Consider the following 25,031-nt stretch of genomic DNA (forward strand, 5'->3'; position numbering starts at 1 on the left):
GCACTTAGATTCATTTATCATTATAAGCATTTCATTATAATCATAAGCATTACATATAAGCATCCATCGCATAAGTTTGATCAAGAATAGCATTCATAATCATTATTTGCATTTAAAATCATCAAACTTGAAATCAAATAAATTTCATGTAGATCATTTGTATTTCAAATCATTATATGCATACACATTAAAAATTTAAAAAAAATCAACATTCATTTGCATAAGTAATCGTTGGAAGCATTCTCATATAGATCATTTCATTTGCATCATTTAAGTAAAGCATTATAGAATTAATTTCATTTGCATCCATGATCATCAAAATAAAAAATCAAATGCATTTTCATTTCATCATCATTGCATCATATAGAACATCATCATCATGAAAAGAAATGAAAGAAAAGATCATCATGAAATCATCCATCACTTCATATATATATAATCTATGTAATCAATGCATATAGCTCATCATCATATAGAGTAACATGCAAAAATAAATCATGAATCATCAACATCATATAGAGTCCATGTCCACATATATAGATCATCATAAAACAATAAAAAATCCAAGTATACAATGATATCAAAGAAATAATCAATAAAATAAAATGTCCCATGATACAAATCAATGTCTCATATCAATATGTCAACTAGGACGAAGAGCACCACTCTTTTCAGATGTTGTAGGTGTTGGTATTTTGGCATTAAGTTGTCATTGATGTCAACCAATTTGGCAAGGTCACCAGCAAGAAAGAAGAAGTGAGCTATATGATGGTAATACACATGAGAGTAAGAAGACAGTTACCTATATGATGAAAGGTCACCAGCAAGAAAGAAGAAGTGACCTATATGATGGTAATACACATGAGAGTAAGCAAACAGAAGGAAGGATTACCGGTAAGGTAGAAACCAAGATGAAGGTTGTGTGTGTGTGCTAGTATGTTGAGTGGCAATGGATAGAGGAATAAATCGATCTGGAGATTGGCTACTTGTTTATGATGAAGAGGCAAAATGTTAAAGTTATCACAAACCACTGGAGGTGAAGATGTGTTATCGGTATAGTGTGTGCTACTGGTTAGCAGAAGAAGAAGGCCTCACCGATAAAGGCATGTACTGGTATAATTTTTTTGAATGTTCAAGTATGGACTGACTGTGTGTTGGTGAGCTGAGTGATTGACCATGGTGATGCCATGTGGAGCCGAGGTGGAAAATATGCAGAGGCCGATAAAGCCACCATCGACACAGTTGGTGAAACTGTAAGTCATCATAAATGAAATAGCCACAAATCATGGGATTGTAACTGACTAATGCAGCTCAAGGAAGAAAGAATGACAAAGGAAGATCAGGGAGTAGTTGGCACCTGGATCAATGCAAAGGAAATCCGATTGCAAGAAGACCTCAAAAAGGAAACAGCTGAAGTGTTTTATGAGTCGACAAATTTCAGGGCAGAAAATATTGTATGTGATTTCTATCCTTAGAAAGTATATATTGGATAATGGAAACTGTGTATAGATGCATCCCTAGAGTATAGGTGATCGATCCAAGATAGGATGGATAGGATCTCATGAAGATTGTGTCGGGTAAAGGAAACCCTAACCGCTCAGTATTTGAATGCATTCTTGGCGGGAAATCATGATGATAAATACATGAGCTCAAGACAGAGCAGGATGATGTTGCGGAAAACAAGAAGAGAAAAGAGAGATTAAGTGCAAAGAAGAATTATTAACCTTAGAATGAATTGTAAGAAAGTTGCAGAGAAAGTGAGCAAGCATACCGATGAGAGGGTTCAACCGGCAGTGATTGAGTACCGGTATAACTGTATTTTCATAGTTAAGCTAAATTGACAAGGTGTGGCAGAGCAAGAAGCATCCAAGTGTGACACAGCGTGTAGTGAGACTATGAGAGAGAGAGATAACAAAGGCCAAGAATCAGAGAGAGTATTCCCACAATCAGTAGTGTGAGATTCACTGGAGGAGAAAAGACTATCAATCGACAGTAGAATATTTAATCAAGAGTTGCAGAATTCACTTGCAACAAGAAGCCTTAACTATATCTAAATTGTATTTCAATATACATTGCCAAGTTGGAGCTTGGTGAAGGGGTTGGTGCTCCTTTGGTTGGTGCCCTAAAACAAAAGGGGTTGGTGCTCCTTGGGTTGGTGCCCTAAATATTTGTAATTCAGTATTTTACCTGTGAGGCTGGATTGGAGTAGCAGTCTCCAGCAGCCTTTCTCACTGAGGTTTTTCCCACATTGGGTTTTCCTCATACATCCAGTATTGTGAGTTGCATTTGTGTGATTGATCTCTTTGGCTTTCCTTCTTGCTTTACCAATTTGATTGTTTAGTACTTAAGAGATTAACGGGTATTCTGAAGTTGCTTTGCAAATCAAATAATTTAGGAACCACTGATTTACCCCCCTCTTAGTGGTACTTTGTGTTCAACGATTGGTATCAGAGCCTAGGTTCCCAGTTATCATTAAACCTTGGGTAGATTTTGGAATTTGAACACAATGGCAAGAAATAAGTCTGCTTCTTCTAAAGCCCCCATGTTTGATGGTTCTAATTATGCCTTCTCAAGCAGAAGAATGGAGACCTACATTTCCTCTTTGGTTTTTGATGTGTGGATGTCTGTCAAAAATGGTTATGTTGTTCCTAGTGAACCTTCCACTAATCCGGATGCCAAAAATGAATATGAGAACAATGTAAAGGCCAAACATGTTATCTTGAGTGGGCTATCAGATAATGAGTTTGTCAAAGTCATGCACTGTGTTTTAGCAAAGGAGACTTGGGATAAATTGCAGAGGTTATTTGAAGGAGATGCAAAAGTAAAAGAGGCCTAGCTGGAAGAACTAAGGGGCCAACTTGAAAGCATCAAGATGAAAGATGTTGAAAAGGTTGCAGACTATCTTCACAGATTTGATGAAACTGTGAACACCAACATAGGACTTGGTGAAGAGATTGCAGATGATACTTTTGTCAAGAAGGTACTTAGATCTCTCACACCCAAGTATGATACTAAGGTGTTTGTCATAGAAGAAGCCAAGGACCTAAAGACCTTTACAATGGATAAGTTATTTGGCTCACTGACAGCCTATGAGATGAGAACAATCGATGATACTTCCTTAAGGAGAGAAGCAGCATTCAACATCACCAAAAAAGGGGAAAGAAGTAGCTACTCATAATGAATCTAGTGAAGATTCAGATATAGAAGTATCAAACTTTGTTAGGAAGCTTAAAAGAGGATTCGGATAGTATAAAGAAAAGCTACCACTTAAATGTTTCAACTGTGGGAAGGTCAGACACTTTGTTGCTAATTGTCCTCACAAAGAAACTAGTGGAGATGAGTTAAGAGAGTTCAGAAAATCTGTTGGCAAAGATAGAGAAAGAAATGACTACCGGCAAGGAAGGAGAGGCTACCAGAATCAGAAAAGTCTATATACTATTGAGGATGATACAACAGATGAAGAAAATGCATCAGAAGATGATTACCATGAGAATGACAAAAAAGTGAATCTCTTCATGGCACTTGGTGAACTAGTTGATGAAGATGAGGAAGAGGAGGATATTGAGGCTGAAGTGGACTTGGAAGGGGGACTTATTAGTTCTCTTGAGGAACAGAGAAAAAAAAGAAGAGAACTCAAAAGGTCAAGCTTGTTGCAGTAGATGAACAAGATCTCTTGAAGAAATCCCTTGATGAGTCTAGTCAAGTTATATCTAACTTGAAATTGCAGCTGGAAGAAACTAAGAGGATATGTGAAGCTACATCCTCTGATCTGAAAAAGAAGGAAAGGAGAATCAAGAGTTGGAAGCAGAGATAGTGAAGCTTGGAAAGGAGCTTGAAGAAAGTAAGGAAGAAATAAAAATAAGGAGCAAATATGAAGGCAGCACCGAGGCCTTAGACAAGATGTTGAGTAAACAGAAGCAATCCAAAGACATTGGTGGTTTAGGATTTGAAGTAGGTCAAAGTTCAACCCACAAAGATAAATCCGGTAAATAAATAAAGTTCACCTCTTCTTTTGAAGGTGAAGAAAAGAAGACTTTCATTATAGGCAAGGATACCGATAAAAAGACATATGCAGATGTTGTTGGAAATCGCCACTCAAATCGGTATATAGCAATGAATCAGAGGCCACACTTATTGTATCAACACGCATATCCAAGGAGAAATGCAAGGGTTGATCATGAACGTTTCACCAGATTCAACAACATGAAGGGAAGACCCTCAATGAGGCAGTCCCATTCAGGACCAAGGCTACCTAAGCATTATGTTTCAAACTTTCATGGTTATTATTACCGGTGTAACTAATTTGGGCATAGAATGGCTTACTGTAGATTAATCAATAAGCCCCCTATGAGTTATGAAAGTACAAATCCATTTAATGCACTTTATTATATGAATGTTGTCTGCCATCAGTGCAATGGATATGGTCATAAGAGTTTGAATGTAGGAAGAATAAACCGGTGTCCCAAAATAATTTTAAGGATGATCCCTTATATGAAGATGTAAAATGCTATAACTATCAAGAGTTTGGACACATAGAAAATTTGTGTAAAAACTAGAAGATCAAGCAGAAGAAGACAAATCCTGATCAAGAACCGGTAACTGAATCTGAGCATAATATAGTAGCTGACAAGAAGGAAACCAAACTGGTATGGATTGAGAAAGAAAAGGAAAAAGCAGAATCAAGTCTCATAGTATAAACTGCCTTACATGTTGAAAGGAAAAATCTATGGGTTGTAGATAGTGGTTGCTCAAACCACATGACTGGTGACAAAAGGAAATTCATCAAACTTGAAGACTAGAATGGTGGTTCAGTAAGCTTTGGAGACAACTCATCCATCAAAATAAAGGGAAAAGGCACTCTAAGTATTGATGGAAAATTGAAGGCATGTGACGTATATTATATTGAAGGCCTTAAGCACAATTTGTTGAGTGCGAGTCAGATGAGTGAAAAAGGTTACAAATTCACCTTTGACTCAACCGATTGCTAGATAAAGAAAGATAGTACCGGTCAAGTTGTGGCAGAAGGAAAGAGAACAGATGGAAATGTTTACAATCTGAAGGATTACTATGAGTCCTAATGTATGTTAGGAAAAGTAGATGAAATTTGGTTGTGGCACCGAAGATTGGGTCACATAAACTTTGATAACCCAGTTGTAGTAAGAAAAAAGGGGTGTGTGAGGGATATTCCACCCATCATTAAACCCGTAAGCACATTTTGTGATGAATGTGTAAAAGGTAAGAAAACTACAGTGAGATTTGGGACAAAAGAGAACAACACCTCAAGACCACTTCAAATTGTGCATATAGATATATGTGGTCCAACTAGGATAAGAGCACTTGCAGGTGAAAGATACTTTATGATCTTCATTGATGATTACTCAAGAATGACATGGGTCACCTTCCTGCAAGATAAATCACAAATATTTGAGAGATTCAAGGTCTTTAGGAAGATGGTGGAGAAAGAAAGTGGGTGCAAGTTAAAATTCCTAAGATCATACTGGGGTGGAGAGTTTACTTCGAATGAGTTTGAAGATTATTGTGAAAAGCATGGAATTAGAAGGCAATCCTCAGCTCCTAAGATACCACAACAAAATGGTGTGGTAGAAAGGAAGAATAGGACAGTCATGGAGATGGCCAGAACCATGTTAAATGAGGCCAGTCTATCGAACACATATTGGAAGGAAGTTGTTCATACTGTTGCATATACTTTGAATCGGGTTCAATTAAGAACAAATAGTTGAATGAAACCTTATGATTTGTGGTATGACCGGAAGCCATCTGTCAAATAGTTCAAAGTAATTGGAAGCAAGTGCTTTATCAAGAAAATATGGATGGTTTATGAAGTTTTGACTCCAAGAGTGAAGAAGGAATCTTCCTTGGTTACTCATCAAACAGCAAGGCTTACAAATGCTACAACAAAAGACTAAGAAGAGTTATTAAGAGTGTGCATGTAAAAGCTCATGAGGATATGCAAAAAGGATTTGAACCATAGATCAATTGATATGATAACTCTAGTGATGAAGATGATGAAGCTCAGTCAGACATTGAACCAAAGAATGCATCCAAGAAAGCCCCCAACCGATATGTATAGTTGAATCACCTGAAAGAGCAAATTTTGGGAAATAAGAGTGATGGTGTGCAGACTAGAAGAAGACTTGCCCGGACTGATGAACAAGTCAACCTCTGCATCATGACTGAAGTTGAACCCAAAACATTCTATGAGGCCAACAAAAGACAAGAATGGATGGATGTCATGGAAGAAGAACTGCAACAGATTGAGAAGAACAAGACTTGGGAATTAGTCCCTAGATTGGAAGACAAGAACATCATTGGCACAAAATGGGTCTACCAGAATAAGATGAATGAAGAAGGTAAGATTGTTAGACATAAAGCTAGACTAGTGTACAAAGGATACTCTCAAGTAGAGGGGATTGACTTTGAAAAAACATTTGCACCAGTAGCTAGATTAGAAGCAATTAGAATGTTTCTAGCCTACTCTGCCTACAAGGGTTATAAAGTATACCAAATGGATGTAAAATCTGCCTTCTTAAATGGAAATCTAGAAGAAGAAGTGTACATGGAGCAACCAAAATGGTTTCTGTTATATGATGATGAGACATTTGTGTGCCGGTTGAAGAAGGCCTTGTATGGTCTAAAGTAAGCTCCTAGAGCATGGTATTCAAGATTAGATCAGTACCTGAAGAAGCAGGGATTCAAAAAAGGAAGTGTTGATAGCACTTTATACATAAAGAAAGATGGGAACCACATGATCATTATGGTTGTGTATGTAGATGACATTATCTTTGGAAGAAACAAGGACACCCTCTACAAAGAATTTGTTGATCGGATGCAGTCAAAATATGAGATGTCAATGCTTGGTGAGTTGACTTACTTCCTTGGTTTGCAGATATTACAGCAAGATAAAGGAATCTTTATCTCACAAATCAAGTATGCAAAGGAGATGTTAAAGAAATTCCAACTGGAAGATTATAAACTGGTAAGTACCCCCATGGTGATTAGCAGTAAATTGAGCAAGAATGATGAATTATCGGTGGTGGATCAGACTCTGTATAGATCCATGATAGGTAGTCTACTATATCTGACTACTGTAAGACCGGATATAGTTCAGGCAGTATGCATGGTGGCTAGATTCCAAGCTGCACCTAAGTAGTCACATATGAATGTTGTTAACATAATCTTTAGGTACCTACAAGGGACACTCAACTAAGGATTGTGGTATCCTAAACAAGGAGATTTTATCTTGCAAGCATACACTGATGCTGATTGGTCAAGTTGCATTGATGATCAAAAGAGCACAAGTGGTGGTGCATTCTTTCTAGGTGACCGATTGGTCTCATGGCATAGCAAGAAGCAGGACTCGATCTCTTTATCTATTGTTGAAGTTGAATACATTGTTGCTGCTACGTGTTGCTCTCAAGTGCTTTGGATGAAGCAGACTCTCAAAGACATACAGGTGGACATCATTGATTCTATTCTCATCCGGTGTGACAATTCAAGTGCAATCAACATAGCAAAGAATATAGTAATGCATTCCAGAACAAAGCACATTGCTATCAAGTATCATTTTCTCAGAGAGAAGGTTGAAAGATGGTAGGTAAGGATGGATTATGTCCCTACTGGAGAACAAGTAGCAGACATTTTCACCAAACTATTACCGCTAAGCACTTTTGAGTACCTCCGACACAAGTTGGGAGTTGTGTCATTTGTCTAGGAAGGCTTTATGTGGTTCAGAGGGAGTTGATAGTGGTCAAAGGGGGAGCTTGGTATGGATCAAAGGGGGAGTGTACAGTACCCTTTGTCATTGTGTCAAAGGGGGAGAAATGTACCAGCATGAAGTGTTTTACGATAAGTTGACATCAATGCCAAAGGGGGAGATTGTTGGCATTTTGGCATTAAGTTATCATTGATGTCAACCGGTTTGGCAAGGTGACCAGCAAGAAAGAAGAAGTGACCTATATGATGGTAATACACATGAGAGTAAGCAAACAGTGACCTATATGATGGAAGGTCACCAGCAAGAAAGAAGAAGTGACCTATATGATGGTAATACACATGAGAGTAAGCAGACAGAAGGAAAGATTACCGGTAAGGTAGAAACCAAGATGAAGGTTGTGCGTGTGCTAGTATGTTGAGTGGCAACAGATAGAGGAATAAACCGATCTGGAGATTTGTTGTTTGTTTATGATGAAGAGGTAGAATGTTAAAGTTATCACAAACCACTAGAGGTGAAGATGTGTTACCGGAATAGTGTGCACTGTCGGTTAGCAGAAGAAGAAGGCCTCACCGATAAAGGCATGTACTGGTATAAGTTTGTTGAATGTTCAAGTATGGACCGACTATGTGTCGGTGATCTGAGTGATTGACCATGGTAATGCCATGTGGAGCTGAGGTGGCTAATATGCAGAGGTCGATAAAGCCACCATCGACACAGTTGGTAAAACTATTAGTCATCATAAATGAAATAGCCACAAATCATGGGATTGTAACTGACTAATGTAGCTCAAGGAAGAAAGAATGACAAAGGAAGATCAAGGAGTAGTTGGCGCCTTGATTAATGCAAAGGAAATCTGATTGCAAGAAGACCTCAAAAAGGAAACAACTAAAGTATTTTATGAGTCGACAGATTTCAAGGCAGGAAATATTGTGCGTGATTGTTATCCTTAGCAAGTGTGCAACATATAATGGAAACTATGTACGAATACATCCCTAGAGTACAGGTGATTGATCCAAGATAGGCTAGATCGGATCTCATGAAGATTGTGTTGGTTAAAGGAAACCCTAACCGCTCAGTGTTTGAATGCATTCTTGGTGGGAAATCATAATGATAAATACATGAGCTTCAGACAGAGCAGGATGGTGTTGTAGAAAAGAAGAAGAGTAAAGAGAGATTAAGTGCAAAGAATAATTGTCAGCCTTAGAATGATTTGTAAGAAAGTTGCAGAGAAATTGAGCAAGAATACCGATGAGAGGGTTCAACCGGCAGTGATTGAGTATCAGTATACTATAGTTTCATAGTTAAGCTAAATCGTCAAGGTGTGGCAAAGTAGGCAGCATCCAAGTGTGACACAGTGTGTTGTGAGACTATGTGTGTGTGTGTGAGAGAGAGAGAGAGAGATAAAAGAGGCCAAGAATCAAAGAGAGTAATCCCACAACTGGTAGTGTGAGATTCACTGGAGGAGAAAAGGCTATCAACCACAGTAGAATATTTAATCAAGAGTTGCAGAATTCATTTGCAACAAGAAGCCTTAACTGTATCTAAATTGTATTCCAATATACATCACCAAGTTGGAGCTTGGTGAAGGGGTTGGTGCTCCTTGGTTTGGTGCCCTAAAATAGAAGGGGTTGGTGCTCCTTAGGTTGGTGCCCTAAATATTTGTAATTTAGTGTTTTACTTGTGAGGATGGATTGGAGTAGTAGTCTCTAGCAGATTTTCTCACCGAGGTTTTTCTAACATTGGGTTTTCCTCGTAAATCTGGTGTTGTGAGTTGAATTTGTGTGATTGATCTCTTTGTCTTTCCTTCTTGCTTTACCAGTTTGATTGTTTAGTGCTTAAGCGATTAACTGCTATTCTAAAGTTGCTTTGCAAATCAAATAGTTTAGGAACCACTTATTGACCCCCCTCTCAGTGGTACTCTGTGTTCAACAATAGGCCTCGTTGATCCTCCTACTCTCTGCTGGATGAATCAATACATCTAGATCCTCTTGCAACATGATATCAACAAAATGTTAGTTCTTGATCCAATCAATCACTTTGATCAATTAATCAGCTATCCTATATGCTCACTTGAGATTTCTATCAATCTCTTTGACCACATATTACTGACGCTCATTCATTATGAGGTTACGCATCTATTCTATCCAAACATGAGTTTACATCATTGACATTCATCAATCATGAAGTCAATCAAACTCTATCCTATCAGATCATCAAAGCTTCAAGTTTATATCATTAATCTTCAGCGATCATGAAGTTAATCAAACTCTATCAATCATTAAATCAAGCAAAATATCAAAGTAATCAAAGAGCGGACATTTTCATCAATCAAAGTATAAATTTAATCAATTATAGTTAGATTAATCACTCATCCAAAAAATTTCAATAATTTTGTGATCAATCTCCCGAGGGAGCACACAATTAGGATTTTTATCTTCATAAAGTGCATTATCGAGACTTGATTTAATCTTTCAAACAATGTTGTCTCAACATCATTTCAAAGAGGGGCAAAATGTATACACATAAAATTGGCTATGAGCAATTAAATAAATATTTTATTTTTATTTAATAATTATTCTTCTATTAACTAGTTAATTTGAAAAGATTAATTTATTTAATTCATTTCATGTCCTTCTATTAATTAATTTAATTAAAACATTTTATTAATTAATTCGTTATATCCTTTTCTTCTAATCAATTAATTAAATATCTAATATTCAATTATTTCTCTATCTACTATCCTATAGTCTCATTAATTGAGGCCAAAAAACTGTCTATTTTTAGATGATGAGGGGATGGCTCACGTGCAGGTTGTGCGAACGGTCGAGATAGGGTTTTGAAGCCCTAGCTCACGGGCGTAGTTGTAGCTGGAGCAGAGGGGGAGAGAAGTGAAGGGAGTTGGGGGAGAGCGGTGGGGGGTGCGGCTGGGGGTGGCAGTGCTTCCTCGCTGGTAGCCGGGGGGTGGTTTGGGCTGCGAGGGTGTTGGGGTTCGGGCTACTGCAGGCAGTGGGATCCCTATGGGTCTCCCATGGGGTTGGGGGGGTTTGGTTGGCTTATTCGGAGGAGAATCTTGGAAGGGGTTTATTCTTGGGGGGTTGCGCTTTCTCAAGGGCCTCTTCGGGTTTGGTCTTTGGCTATCCTTTATCGCCTTTTAACTCTATTTGCGATCCCATGTCAGGCTTTGGTGGTGAGGCCTCTCAGGTGGCCCCAACCATGGACTTTCATGTTGCGGTGGGGTCAAAACCCCGACTTCAGAATATGAAGACATTTTCCAATAATCTTTTTTCCTCAGATCTGGGGTCTGGAAGTGTTGGTAGCTCTTGCCTCATGAAGATTAATGGGTGTCTCGAGAGATACAGAGAAAAGGCAAAGCTGGTTATTCCCCCCGAGATGATAGCTAAAGACATTGAGTACTTTTCAAAACACTCACTCTACTACAATTTTTTGGGAATGAGGGTCTCCCTGCAGTTCTTGGAAAACTGGGTGCAGAAGACTTGGGCGCTGGATGGGGAAATGGAGATTATGCTGCTGGCGAACAACTATTTTTTTACTTTCAACTGTATGGAGGATCGCAATAGGGTCTTTGAAGGAGGCCAATATTTTTACAACCAGGTGGGGTTGTTTATCAAACCTTGGCATGGGGGGTTTAACCCTTCAAAGGAGCTCCCAAACAGGGTTCCTATGTGGGTTCGCTTACCACAATTTCCAATGGAGTGCTGTTGGGAGGAGGCGATATGGATGTTGGGCGCATTGCTTGGGAAACCAGTGGGATCCTCATCACAAACCCTAGGGAGAAAGGTAATGACTTTTGTGCGCACCTGTGTTGAAATTGATCTTAGTAAACCTTTACCAGATGTTATAGATATGTGTGTCAGTTCTTACTCTTGGGTTCAGCAGTTAGATTATGAGACATTACCTTTTCATTGTTGTATGTGCCATGAGTATGGTCATTTACAACATAAGTGCCCTAGATATAAACCAGTGGTGTGCCAACCTCAACAACTGGCCTAGAGCCAAGATAGGACTGATAAAGGAAAAGTTGTTATATCGGTCGAGGTTGTGGGTGCTAATGGTTTTGCTTCAGTTAAGACAAGGAACAGAAATCGTGGTCAAAAGAGGTCCCTTTAAGAGAGACGGGAGCAGGATACCTTTAATAGATTTGAGGCATTGGATGACCTCAGCCAATAGGAAATCAATCTGTGGCTAACCTCGTTGGACCAAGGTGCTTCAAGGGGGGGGTCCAGAAAGAGTTATGGAGGATTTTACCCAAGCCTTGCTAGTTATTGGAAGCCAATTAATGGAGCTGGAGCAGATTGCAGGGGCTGAGGTGGGACTCTCTCATGTTTCGGAGGTGAATTTAGTGGGGGGGGAGGGCTCCCTGGTAGCTCTGAAAGTGGAACCGGCTGGAGCTAAAACTATTAAGTCTTCTGCTCACTTGGGTCTTCATCAGAAAGATATTAAGAAGAGTGCTTTGGAGAAAATCTCAAAGGCCGGCAAAAAGAGAGATTTGGATAAAATCAAATTGATGGGAGAGAATTTGGTTGAGTCGGGGTCAGTATAGAATTTGGATTCTCACTTTCCCAATCCTCCTAAATGATTGTGCTTTCATGGAATGTGAGGGGCTTGAACAGTGGCCCTAGACAAAAATTTGTTCGGGATTTGATTAGGAATCATTCACCTGATGTCCTGTTTCTGCAAGAAACTAAACTTTCGGTGGAGAGTATGATGGGGTTGGTGTTGAAGCTATGGGAGCGAGGCGAGTGTCAGTGTATTGGGGCTGCTGGCTCTTCTGGGGGAGTGGCATGTTTGTGGAATCCTTCAAAGATTCACCCTATCTGGTGAATGGCTTCTAGATCATCATTATCCGGGGTTGCCATGAGTCTTGAGACCAGAGACCATATCTATGCTCCCACTAATTTTTTGGGCAAGCAAAATATTTGGTCTCATATTTCTTGTATGCGAAGGTTGGTCCCTTCTCATCCTTGGATTATGGTGGGAGAATTTAATGTTATCATTGAGTTGAGTGAGAAGAAGGGGGGAGTCATTCAACTGGATCCCTCATCTTATCTCTTTCGGGATAGTATATATTCCCTGCATCTAGTTGACATTAAGCCTAGCAACGTTTTGTTCACTTGGAACAATAGGAGAGTGGGGGAGTTTTGGATTGCTGAAAGGCTAGACAGGTTCCTGGTTTCTAGTTCTTGGGTTGGTAGGGGGTGGTCCACAAGTTCTAAGATTCTTGACTGGAGAGGGTCTGACCATTGGCCTATCAAGCTAGTCTCTTCTTCAACCTGGGGTGCTCACTCTCCTTCCTTCAAATTCCAACCTATGTGGCTTTGGGATCTCGCTCTGCATGCTCTAGTTGAGCAGTGGTGGAGGAAGGGGAGGTCAGCCTTTGGCACTACCATGTTTACTTTTGCCAAGCAGTTGCAATTTGTTAAGTTTCAGCTCAAACAGTGGAATAGGCAGGGTTTCGGGAACATTTTTCACGCTAAGAAAGCCGCCCAAACAGTGTTAAATGGTATCACCAGCTAAATCAGAGAGCAAGGCTTGTCTGAAGCCTTGCTTAGGGAGGAGGATAGGGCTCTCAAGGCTTTAGAGGAATGGGAACTCAAGGAAGAAATTTACTAGAAATAGAGAACTCACATTGATTGGCTTCAAGCAGGCGATAAGAACATGGCTTTCTTTTTCAACTCTGTGAAGGCGAGACGCCATGGCAACTCCATTTCTGCTCTGGTCAATGATAGAGGTGAGATGTTATTATCCTTGTAGGAGATTTCTAGGGAGGCTCTTTAGTATTTCTGATCCCTCTTTACTGAAGATTCTCAGTGGGTTTTGTTGGAGGAGAACCAAGTCCTCGCTTGCATTCCTCCTCTTGTGTCTAGGGAGATGAATGAGCAACTTATGTGTCCTATTTTGTTGGAAGAACTTGAGTGGATTGTTTTTCATATGAGGAAAGGAAAAGCTCCAGGACCAGATGGGTTTCCAGTTGAATTCTTTCAAGAGTTCTGGGAGATCATCAAATTGGACTTACTCGAAGTAGTCCAAGAGTCCCAGAGCAACAAACAGATGCTTCGGGCCTTGAATGCGACCTTCATTGCGCTAATCCCTAAGTGTGATGGAGCCAACAGGTTAGGCCAGTTCCACCCTATATCTCTCTGCAACGTGATATACAAGATCATATCTAAGCAGATAGTAGAGAGGTTGAAGAAGTGTCTGGGGGTTGTTATCTCAGAGGAACAGAGCGGGTTTGTGGAAGGGCGTCAAATTTTGGATGGTGTGGTCATTGCTACGGAGACCATTCACTCTATGGCATCCTCCAAGGAAAAAGCTATGTTTGTCAAGTTGGATATGGCTAAGGCTTACGATAGAGTTCACTGGTCCTTCCTTCTAAAGATCCTCAGGTCCTTTGGCTTTGCTAAGGAATGGAGCTAATGGGTTATGAGTTGTGTCACGTCCACCTCTTTCTCAGTGCTTATTAATGGTGATCACACGGAGCTATTTGGTGCAACTAGGGGCCTTCGCCAGGGGGACCCCCTCTCCCCTTACTTATTCATTCTCCTATTTGAGGGTCTGGGGAGGCTGATCAAGCATAATGTGGGTCTGGGTAGTATTCAGGGCTAGAGTTGGGGTAATGATTTGCAGCCTCAATCTCATTTGTAGTTTGTTGATGACATGGCCTTGATGGGTTTTTCTCGGATCAGTGAAGCTACTAATCTACAGAAGGTTTTGGATGTCTATCTAGTGGCCTTGGGTCAGTTGATCAATGAAGATAAGTCTTCTATTCTTTTCTTCAACACTCCTGGAGCTATTCAAAGGAGGATTGTTCTTATCTTGAGGTTCCAAGTGGGTACTCTGCCCATGACTTATCTGGGTATTCCTATCTGTCCTGGTAATCGTCCTCGGGAGTCATGGCAAGGTATCTTGGATAAATTTCACTCGAAGGTGGAACATTGGATGCACAGATGGCTATTTTTTGCTATGAGGGTGCAACTGATTCAGTCAATGGTTCAGGCTCTTCCGATTTATCGTTGTATGCTTCAAGTGGCTCCTACGTGGTTCTTGAAGGGATTGGACTCTTTGGCAAGGAAGTTCTTATGGGCAAGCAATCATCCTCCTCCAAATGGAGTCTGGTTAGTTGGGACCTAGTGTGTAGCTCAAAACAGTCGGGGGGGCTTGGTTTACGGTAGGCTATTTTATTCGGGGAGGCTCTGGCGGCTAAACTGTATTGGAGGTGGTGCGTCGAGCAGGATCGTGGGTGGGCTAAGCTATTGGCTTACAAGTATATGCAGAGGATCCTAGTTCAGGAGGTTCCAAGATATCTGCTTGAGGGAAAAGGCTCAACAATTTGGTATACTCTCAAGAAGGGGGCTTCTCTCATTAAGGAGGGACTCTTTTGGATCTGCAGGAGGGGGGAGGAGGTCCTTTTCTGGAATGACTCTTGGGATGGGCACCCCCCATCCTTGTGCAGTTTCCCAATCTTGGGAACCTTAGCCAAAGATTCCTGGAGGTAGGGTGGTCTAGGGTGAGTGACTTCAAGGTAGTTTACCGATGTGGGTGGTTGGAGATGGAGAGGTGGAAGGCTCCTAGTGAATGGCCGGTTGTGGGGATGGAGGAAGAGTGTGCGGAGCTACAAGGCATTCTGGCAAGTAGACACTTTAGTTCTCTCAAGGGTAGGGATGGACTTGCCTTGTCTCTGAATCCTAAAGGCATCTTTACTATTGCTAGTGGTTACCAGGTTCTTTTGAACAGAAGGTTGGAGGGTAGAGAGGTGCACTACTAGAAATAGGCTTGGAACAGTTTCTCTTGGCCAAAGTGAAATTGCTTCGCTTGGACTCTAGCTTTGAATAGATGCCTAACTTGGGATAATATTCGCAAGAGGGGATTCTTGGGGCCTTCTATTTGTGCTTTGTGTGGTAACAGGGAAGAAGACTCCTCATGTCTGTTCTTCAGATGCCCCTTCTCTATGCTTATTTGGCACTATTGGTGGGGGGTGTGGAAGAGTATGTGTGTCCATGCAGATTCTCTGGTGGAATTTTGGAGCAGTTTGGGCAGACCACCTATTATGTCCTCCTTCCTCTAGATGGTCTAGTACATTGGGCCCATCTTCATACTCTGGCAGATTTGACTTGAGAGGAACAGAAGGATCTTTCGTGAAGCCAGACTATTAGTGCAGCAAGTATGGAATAGAACCATGGTTATGATTCGGGAGACTGTGGAAGCGAAGTGTGAGGTTAATCTTCCTTTGAATAGAGATGAGGCAGACATTGTGAATAGGTTGGGTTGGCATGAGCTATCTCCTACTTCTATTTGTGTCAGAAAAGGTAGATGTGCTAGGAAGAAGGTCCAAAGGGTTGGAAAGTGGAGCCCTCATCAGGATGAGATTATTAAGATTAACACTGATGGCTCCTCCAGGGGTAACCCAGGCCCAGCTAGGGTGGGGGGATAGGTCAGAATTGTATGGGAGAGGTGATATTCCTCTTTTTGGTGCATAAAGGGAGGCAATCTAATAATTATATGGAGGGTCTTGCTATTCTCTATGCCCTAGAGCGGGCCTGGGATTTGGGTTGTAGGAAGGTTATCTGTGAAGTAGATTCACAAATTGTTGTTAATTTGTTGACTGAGCAGAAGATGAGTGGGACTCATTGGCAGCTGGCAGGGATTGTGCATCAGATCCTTCAGATTAGTTCTTTAATGGATCAGGTGTCTTTCATCCACATTCCTCGTGAATGGAATAGAGCGGCAGATTGTTTGGCTAAGTGGGCCTCAAAACATGATAGTGATTGGAAGCTGGTAGGATGGGAGCATCTCTCCCTAGATTATTGTCAAGTCTTGTGGAAGATTCTTGTTGAGGACATGGAGAGTTATGATGTTGACTGAGCTTGGTCTGGGCCTAGGGTTCTTTTTTTGAAAGGCCTTGGGGCTCTGGTCCTCCTTGTAAATTTTGGGTCTGATCTTTAATAAAGTTTTTACCCCTTTTATTCATCATATAGTCTCATTAATTAAATAATTTCTTAATTATTTAATCCCTTTTCCAACTCACCTTTCATTCTCCACATCACTTCTTCTTTGCCAACTCATCCATCATGTGGCTAAATCAATTCAACAAAATTAAATTAAATTAAATTAAATCATTTATTAGCCACTTATTTCCAACTTCCAAAATAAATGAAATATTGTGTACATGCACATATTTCCTAACTTTCTTCTATATTCTCTCCAACTTCCCTTTATCTTAGGAGGACTTGAGTCCACTTGTCCTCTCATTCCTACATCTTCTCCAACTATCCTATATCCTCTCAAGTCTTCAACTCGGTCAAGGTGAGATGAGTGACACTTGTCTCCTCCTTCCTCCTTTCTCTCAACCTTCAACTTCTTGCTCATATCCATCCAATTTGTAAGATTCAATCATGACCGTTGATCGCACTCAAAAATATATAAAAAGAGGTCTCCTAAGCCATTTTGAAACTAATAGCTAATAATATAATCATTCTAGAAGTTTTTATCTTGCATCTATGACTTTAAGTTTCAAGAAATTAGCAATTTTAGAATCCTTATCATAGCTTAATATCATTTTAGCTTAAATCATTTGCATATGCATATCATAGTATCAGTTAACTTTTAGTCCATTCTTCATATCCCATCTTGGAAGCTACTAGTACTTGTCTGAGAGCAAATTATCTACAACCAGGAATAGTGGAGTTAGGAAACAATGAGGTGTATATCATGAAAGGTATAATCTTGTTTATTTCATTTACTTCATGTTACTTCATTGGTTGAAGTTAAGTTTCTTGTAGCTTTCCTTTTATATTTTATGATGGACTAACAAGTTTCAGGATATTTCTTTGGAGTTCAACTTTAACCTCAACAGGTGTTACATAATCTTGCAGTTCCTCCAGATGCTAAATCTGTCAAGCAGAAACTACGCAAGATGTATCCTCATATTGCTCTCTTAGTCAGAGCATAATTACAAAAGATGTTGGATGTTGGTTTCATTAAACCCATTGATTATCTTAAATGGGTCTCCAACATTTTGCCTATCGGCAAGCCCGTTGGGGGCATTAGAATTTGCATGGAATTCAAAGATTTGAATAAAGCATACCCTAAAGATAACTTTCCCTTGCCCAACATTAACATGACTATGGACTTGACAATGGGGCATGAAATTCTCTCCCTCATTGATGGATTATTCGGCTACAACTAGATCAGAATCACAGAAGAAGACCAATAGAAGACAACATTCACAACACCTTGGGGTACATTCTGTTATTAGGTCATGCCTTTTGGCCTCAAGAATGCATGAGCAACCTATCAACGTGCAATGACAACTATCTTCCATGACCTTTTGCATAAAATAATGGAAGATTATGTGGATGATCTCCTAGGAAAGTCAAAAACAAGAGATGAGAACATTTCGATCCTAAGGCAGATCTTTGAGAGACTTGAAAAATATAAGTTGTGTCTAAATCCTAAAAAGTGTGTCTTTGGAGTGACATCAAGAAAGCTCCTTGGGTTCATAGTATCTCGCATAGGCATAGAAGTAGATCCTGCAAAAGTGAAAGCTATAATGGAAATGCCTCCCCCAAGGACACTTAGACAGTTGTGCAACCTACAAGGGAAACTCTAGTCTATATGTAGGTTCATTGCACAATTGGTAGATAAGTGTCACCCATTTACACATCTTCTAAGAAAAGATACCATATTCAAGTGGGACTGACTCTATAAAAAGGCCTTTGATGAGCTAAAAGAATATCTAGCTTCTCCTCTAGTCTTGATGCCTCCTATTCTAGGACAGTCTCTTCTTTTGTACATATCAACAACTAAAGTGGCACTGGGGGCATTACTATCACAGATAGATGACCAAGGTAAAGAACACACAATCTACTACATCAGTCGTACACTTGTAGGGTATGAGCTAAATTATACCCCCTTAGAAAGATCTTGCCTTGCATTGGTCTTCAACACACAGAAGCTAAGACACTACATGCTCAACAATAAGACTAAGTTGATCACCAAAATTGACCCCCTCAAGTACCTTTTGTCCAAATCTACTCTCACTGGAAGAACTGCAAATTGGGTCATGTTATTAAGTGAATTTGATATAGAGTATGTGGACTGAAAAGAAATCAAAGGACAAGTTATAGCAGATCAATTGGTCAACACTCCTCTTCAAGGTGATCATCCCCTTATAACAGAATTTCCAGATGATGTCATTATGCATGTCACCACATCATCCAAATGGTAGTTGTATTTCAATGGTTCCTGCACACAGAATGGATTGGGGGTAGGTATCTTGCTCATGACACCTCAAGGAGATTGCATCCCGAAGTCATATAAGGTTGCCTTTGCATGTACCAATAACATTGGAGAGTATGAAGCTTTAATCAATGGCCTCTGCCTTGCCATCCAATGGAAGATAACTAAGTTACAAGTTTACGATGACTCCCAACTTGTCATAAAACAAATAAATGATGAATATCAAACAAAAGATGACAAGTTACTCTCATATCGTAGCATGGTAGAAGACCTCGAGCAACATTTCACTCTTATCCATTTTGATCAAATTCCTAGAATAAACAATCATGTTGTTGATGATATGGCTATAATTGGTTCCCTACTCCAAATGCCAGCAAATAGTCAAAAGTGTGAGTTCTTGGTTGAGAAACTCCTAATTTTGGCATACGATGTCCCTGAGTCTGAAATGGTATGTGTCCTCATTATTTTTGACTCCCCTTGGTATCAAGAGACCTTTACCTACCTTCGAGACAATATCATCCCTCCACACCTCACCAAAACCCAATAGTAAACCTTCATCTATCATTCTACCAACTACACTATCCTCGGTGACACCCTTTTTCGAAGGCATTCTGATGGATCCCTCCTAAGGTGTTTAGACAAAGAGGGGGTTGAATGGGCACTACATGAAGTGTACGAAGGTATCTATGGGGAACACTCAAGTGGCCTTACATTGGCTAAGAATCTCTTGCGTATGGGATACTACCGGCCTACCATAGAAGAAGACGCATACTATTATGTGAAGAAATGTATCCCCTGCTAGAGGCACGATGACAAGATTCATGCACCATCTCAAGATTTGTAATCCTTCATTACACCCTATCCCTTCTCTCAGTTGGGACTCAATCTCATAGGGAAAATCCATCCCACCACATCCAATGGCCACAAGTTCATAATAACCACCACTGAATACTTCACCAAGTGGGTGGAGGCCATACCCCTCACCTTCACCACTGGTAAGCAAATTTCTAAGTTTATCTTGAATTACCTCATCTACCAATATGGAATGTCTAAAGCAATCATCACAGATAATGGCAAATCATTCAAGAATCAGGATGTCAAGGAACTTTGTCAGAAGTTTAGCATTCAACACCACTTCTCTACTCCATACTACCCACAAGGCAATGGTCAAGCTGACACTTTGAATAAAACCCTCATCAAAATCCTCAGAAAGATAGACAATGAATTTGGCCGTGATTGAAACTTCCAACTCCATCTGGCTATCTAGGCCTACTGCACAAGTATCTGCACACCCACGGGAGCCACCCCGTACTCCCTAGTCTTCGATTCTAAAGTTGGCCTACCCCTTGAGATCGAGATCCTATCACTAAGGGTTTTGCTGTAGAACATCCTCCCTGATGAGGAATGCAGAGTTTCCAGATTGCAAGAGCTTGATCTACTGGATGAAAGGCACCTCAAGGAATTAAATCACCTCCAGGTATATCATAACTGTCTATGTTTGAGCTATAACAAAAAGGTCTGAACCTGAGAATTTGACATTGGTGATCTCGTGCTTATGGAAAATCAAAGAAACCTACAAGACCATGAAAAGAAAGGCAAGTTTGAGCCTAACTGGCTTGGACCATTTGTGATCACTACAAAGTATGATCAGGTGCCTATCAGTTGGCTACTCCCAAAGGAGAACCCTTGGATGAGCCTATGAACATTATGCACCTGAAGAGATTTTATGCCTAGTCCTCGGAGGTCACCATTTTCTCAAAAATCAAAAAATCAAAAAATCAAAAAATCAAAAAATCAAAAAATCAAGGAAAATACAAAAAATGAAAAAAAAAAAAAAAAAGAAAAATCAATTTGTACATTAGTGAAAACCACTTTGTGGCGCTATGGGCAAGTACCTTGGTGAAAACCAAGTTTCAAGTGTTGAGGTAAATAAGCTAGATCCATTGTCTACTCAGATAAACATGCTTTTTAGGGCTAAGAGTTATAAAAATATCCATCCCCCCATAGTCTCGTGGTTTTTCCACTTTTATAGTGTTTGCGAGCAAATTATTCTTTACACCATACCCTATTCTTCCCACCCACCCACCTAATATCCATATTCCACAAATTGAGTAATTTGACATGCAGCTTCCCCACCATCCATATTCTATAATAAAAATTGGATATTCTAACATCTTTTGCACTCCTCCAACCCTGCAATGATGAGGATTGTAAAACTTTACTTACCAAATAAGGGCATCTGTGCAGGATGAGTCCATGTTTCAGTCACCCAATCCATCTCACCAACGCCCTTGTACACTACGAAAGACATTAGCTTATTCCAAGGCTCAAATCCCCCATCCCCCTTGTTTGCTTGTAGCCAATTGTCTCCTTCATTCTTCAATCCACGCCACCTCATAAACCTTGAAACACCTCATTGGTGGATATCAAGGTTACTTGTATCTTCATTAAGAAAATTGATTTGTTGACCCTACAAATCCCCCACCTTCAGGAGATGATGAGTCTTTGTTCGAACTATGAATAAGGATCGTCCTAGCACGCTGAGCTTTCATCCCACCTTGTTGAGCTTTCATCCCACCACACTGAGCTTCCATACCATCACACTGAGCTTACCCCATCAAGATGAGATTCTTCTTAACTTGTGTGTCGTCAAATCACTCATCCACATGAGCCTAATCAAATCTTTGCAGTCACTATCACATTCGCATGCATGTGTCCATACCATCTGCTTTGTTGCCTAATCAATCCTATCAGTCACTCCTGCCTGTTGGGATGCATCCTTCCCATGTCCAGAAGTTTATACATCAGTCCTAGTCCTACTCTTGGCAAGAGATGTCAGTTGGCCTTGTGCATTTTGTTTGCATGATTTTGTCTCTTGCTTTGATTTGTATCATTATGTCCTATGACTACTCCTATCTATGGCTTCCAGGATCATTATATATCTTGGTATGTTGTGGGTGAGTGTATATTGGGGCATTTTTTGTGGTATGATATGTTTGATGGTTTTTCTTTCACAAACCTACAGCCTTGTATCTACATCTATATGGTGTTTACACGGTTGTGTGCAAGGGATACTTATTGTTTAAGAGTTAGTCCATGCCTCAGATTTTCACAACATCCTGATTCTTATAATCAGTGGTGTAGATCATCCTTGGCAAAATAAAAAATAAGGTTTGCTCTCCACAGATACACAACAACAAATACCTCCATCGCCATCCATTACACTTTCTCATTTCATCTCATCTTGCATTTTGGAGACCTCAATTTATTCAATTTTCCCTTTCTTCCATCTAGTCATGTATCATTGTATTATGGTTGGCACATTCTCAAAAAAAAATTCTTTTGCTTGCATTAATAATTTTTATATAGTTGTATTATCATTTTTTTCATATATTTCCATCATCATCTTTCATATAGTTGCATTATCATTTTCCATATAGTTGCATTATCATATAGGTGCATATCATTACATTGTCCATTTAAGTGCATCTTCATTTATATTATATATTCATTTTAGGTGCATTACATTTTAGGTTAATTATATCCATAATAAATATTGATATAAGTGTAATCAAATCCCATTCAAACATTAATATCTCACGCGAATGGTAATGTGATCCATTAATCGGCCTCCTTTAGTTTCGCAATCAGCAATAATCACACTATAAAGCATCTGAAAATAATCCCATTTTGGTAAGTTAGTCAAGAACAAGTACAACATGCTTTCAGTCTATTGTGTCTATAATACTAGTGGTTGAATAAGGGTTCTCGTTGCATAACGGGGCATTATATTATCACTTGCTTTCATTTAGATGCATTCATAATAGTAGTCGCATTTATATCATTATGTTAATCATTATAATTGCAGATATTCACTTATCATGTTTTGGGTGCATTTCATTGTTAGGGTCATTAATTCCATTTTTTGCATGTTCATGAGTAGTATCATTTCATTATATTCACATCATACATCCATCATATCACATACATAGTACATGCATTTCATGCATATAGGACATCCATTTTCACTACAAATATCATCAATAACCATATTGCACAATCATTAGGTCATAATCATACATCATATGCATATCATATAGGCATACATCGTAAACATGCATCCTACATCCACAAACATGTTAGGACCATCATATGCATAGCACATGATCATCCATCTTGCATCACAAATAGGTCAAAACATATGCATAATCATGTCATAAATCATCATCCATCACACATAAAATAATACTGACAGTCCATGAATAGTCCATAATAAGTACATACACATATGCTGCCAAAAATCATATCTCATATATAGCTCAAAAATGAATGTGTCTGATTAGAGTACAATTATACATCCCTCAAAAGGGTAAAAAATAATAATGTCACATACATCAAAGTGTTATCCCGCACTCTCCCTATCTGCCAGACCCCCTAATGGTCCGTCCTTTGGGATTGGGTGGTCTCGGCATAAGAGGGTGCTCTCTAATCTTTGAGCATGACCTAATGATATAGATCCCTGTAATATTGGATCTCCCTTCCCATCTTCTCTGTCAGTTGCCTCGCTACTGAGATCTCTATCAGGAGGGGGCCCTATCCACCAGGAGCTAGAAATTGTCGAGAAAGATCTTTGTCACTCCTCATCCTGGTCACATTAGTCTTTTCCCTACTAAGCCTGGCCCAAAGGGTCTCAAGCTCCTCATCCTACCACTCTATCTCTCCCCTCAGTTGTGTTATGGCCTCCCCACTCCTAGCCTCCTCTGACAGTCTCTCGAACTCATCTATGTCTTGCCTCAGATCAACTCCCTTTGTCAATGTAGTTTGCAAGTCCTCCCTCAGAGCATCCCCCTCCCTCCTCAGTCACCCTACCTCCTCCTATAGGCTATCTTCTTAGGCTCTCTCTTGATCAACCCTCTATCTCCCCGTAGTGATTTGATCCTCCAAACTCTGAGCTCTTGCCCTCTCTATGTCTCACTTGGTAGCAACCCTATCAAAATCTTCCTGAGGTACCTGTCCAACCTGTCCATGTCCTTGTGGAATATCCATGGGCTCAGCTCCCCCATCCCCTCCCTCCTCTGCTACCCCCGCACCTATCTGGTCGGCTAGTGCATGTACCTGTAAAGGTACCTCTACGTGAGGTACCTATTGTCCCTTCCTCCCCCTCCCTAGAACCTGTCTCTGCCCTCTCCCCCCTCCTCCCTATCTCTGTCCTATGGCTACTACCCTATCTATAGGACCATCCTCCTCTCCTCTGACCACCTCATCCACTGAGTGTCGTACCTTGTCCTCCTTTAGTAATCCTGGTATAGTGACTCTCATTGGTTTGTGGGCCTCCCACTAGCAATTGTAAGCACTTGTACAACTTGGATCCTCTCCTTCCTAAAAGCACTCATCCCAGGTAATCCTCTATGTTGCATCCCAAATCACCCAGACCTCTAGTGGTCCCACTATCTCCCCCCAGGTAGCTGACTCTTGTGTGATCCTCGGGTGTGTTTTCTCATGCTTGACAATGTCTTGTATGTGGCCAAACTGCCTCATGACCCAGTGAGGTAGGTATTGATCAATAATATGGACTATCCATCTAAACAACCAGCACTCTGACTACACCCACACGAGATGCCAGTCCCCCCACCATCTCTCGTAGTCCATAAAAGGTCATCAACTAAAGAATATCAACTCATCAATCACCCACCTCCAAAACCACATGGCTCCCACCTTGGTATAGTGAAGCAGTCCCCTATACCAATCAACATATGGAAATCTTCACCTCCTATCCTCCACCCCCACTGGTCACATCACTACGATGTGCTCCCAGGTCTATATGTGTAGAAAAGTGACACATGTGCCAAGGTTCCTATAACCTTGATAGACACACATATACATGTCATGATATAGTTGTTCGAGCATAACTGCTCCCCATGCATAAGTCACACAATCCTCCAGCATATAGTATACACAGTGGGCCCATTCAATGGAGAATCCATGCCCACTTAGATCCAATAGCATGCAACCGTTAATCAAGCTGCACATGAACAATACT

At 40.3% G+C, this 25,031-nt stretch overlaps 1 protein-coding gene across 1 annotated transcript in view; it reads left to right on the forward strand.

Moving 5' to 3' along the window:
• The first annotated feature begins 11,987 nt into the window (after positions 1-11,987).
• LOC131071681 (guanylate kinase 1-like) overlaps positions 11,988-25,031 on the forward strand; it is a 40,206-nt gene continuing 27,162 nt past the window's right edge. The window contains exon 1 of the mRNA XM_058007619.1: positions 11,988-12,286. Within this exon, the coding sequence (XP_057863602.1) occupies positions 11,988-12,286 (299 nt within the window). The remainder of the gene's footprint in view (positions 12,287-25,031) is intronic.

The sequence above is a fragment of the Cryptomeria japonica genome, chromosome 10 (genome assembly GCF_030272615.1).
Source record: "Cryptomeria japonica chromosome 10, Sugi_1.0, whole genome shotgun sequence".
Classification (NCBI taxonomy): domain Eukaryota; kingdom Viridiplantae; phylum Streptophyta; class Pinopsida; order Cupressales; family Cupressaceae; genus Cryptomeria; species Cryptomeria japonica.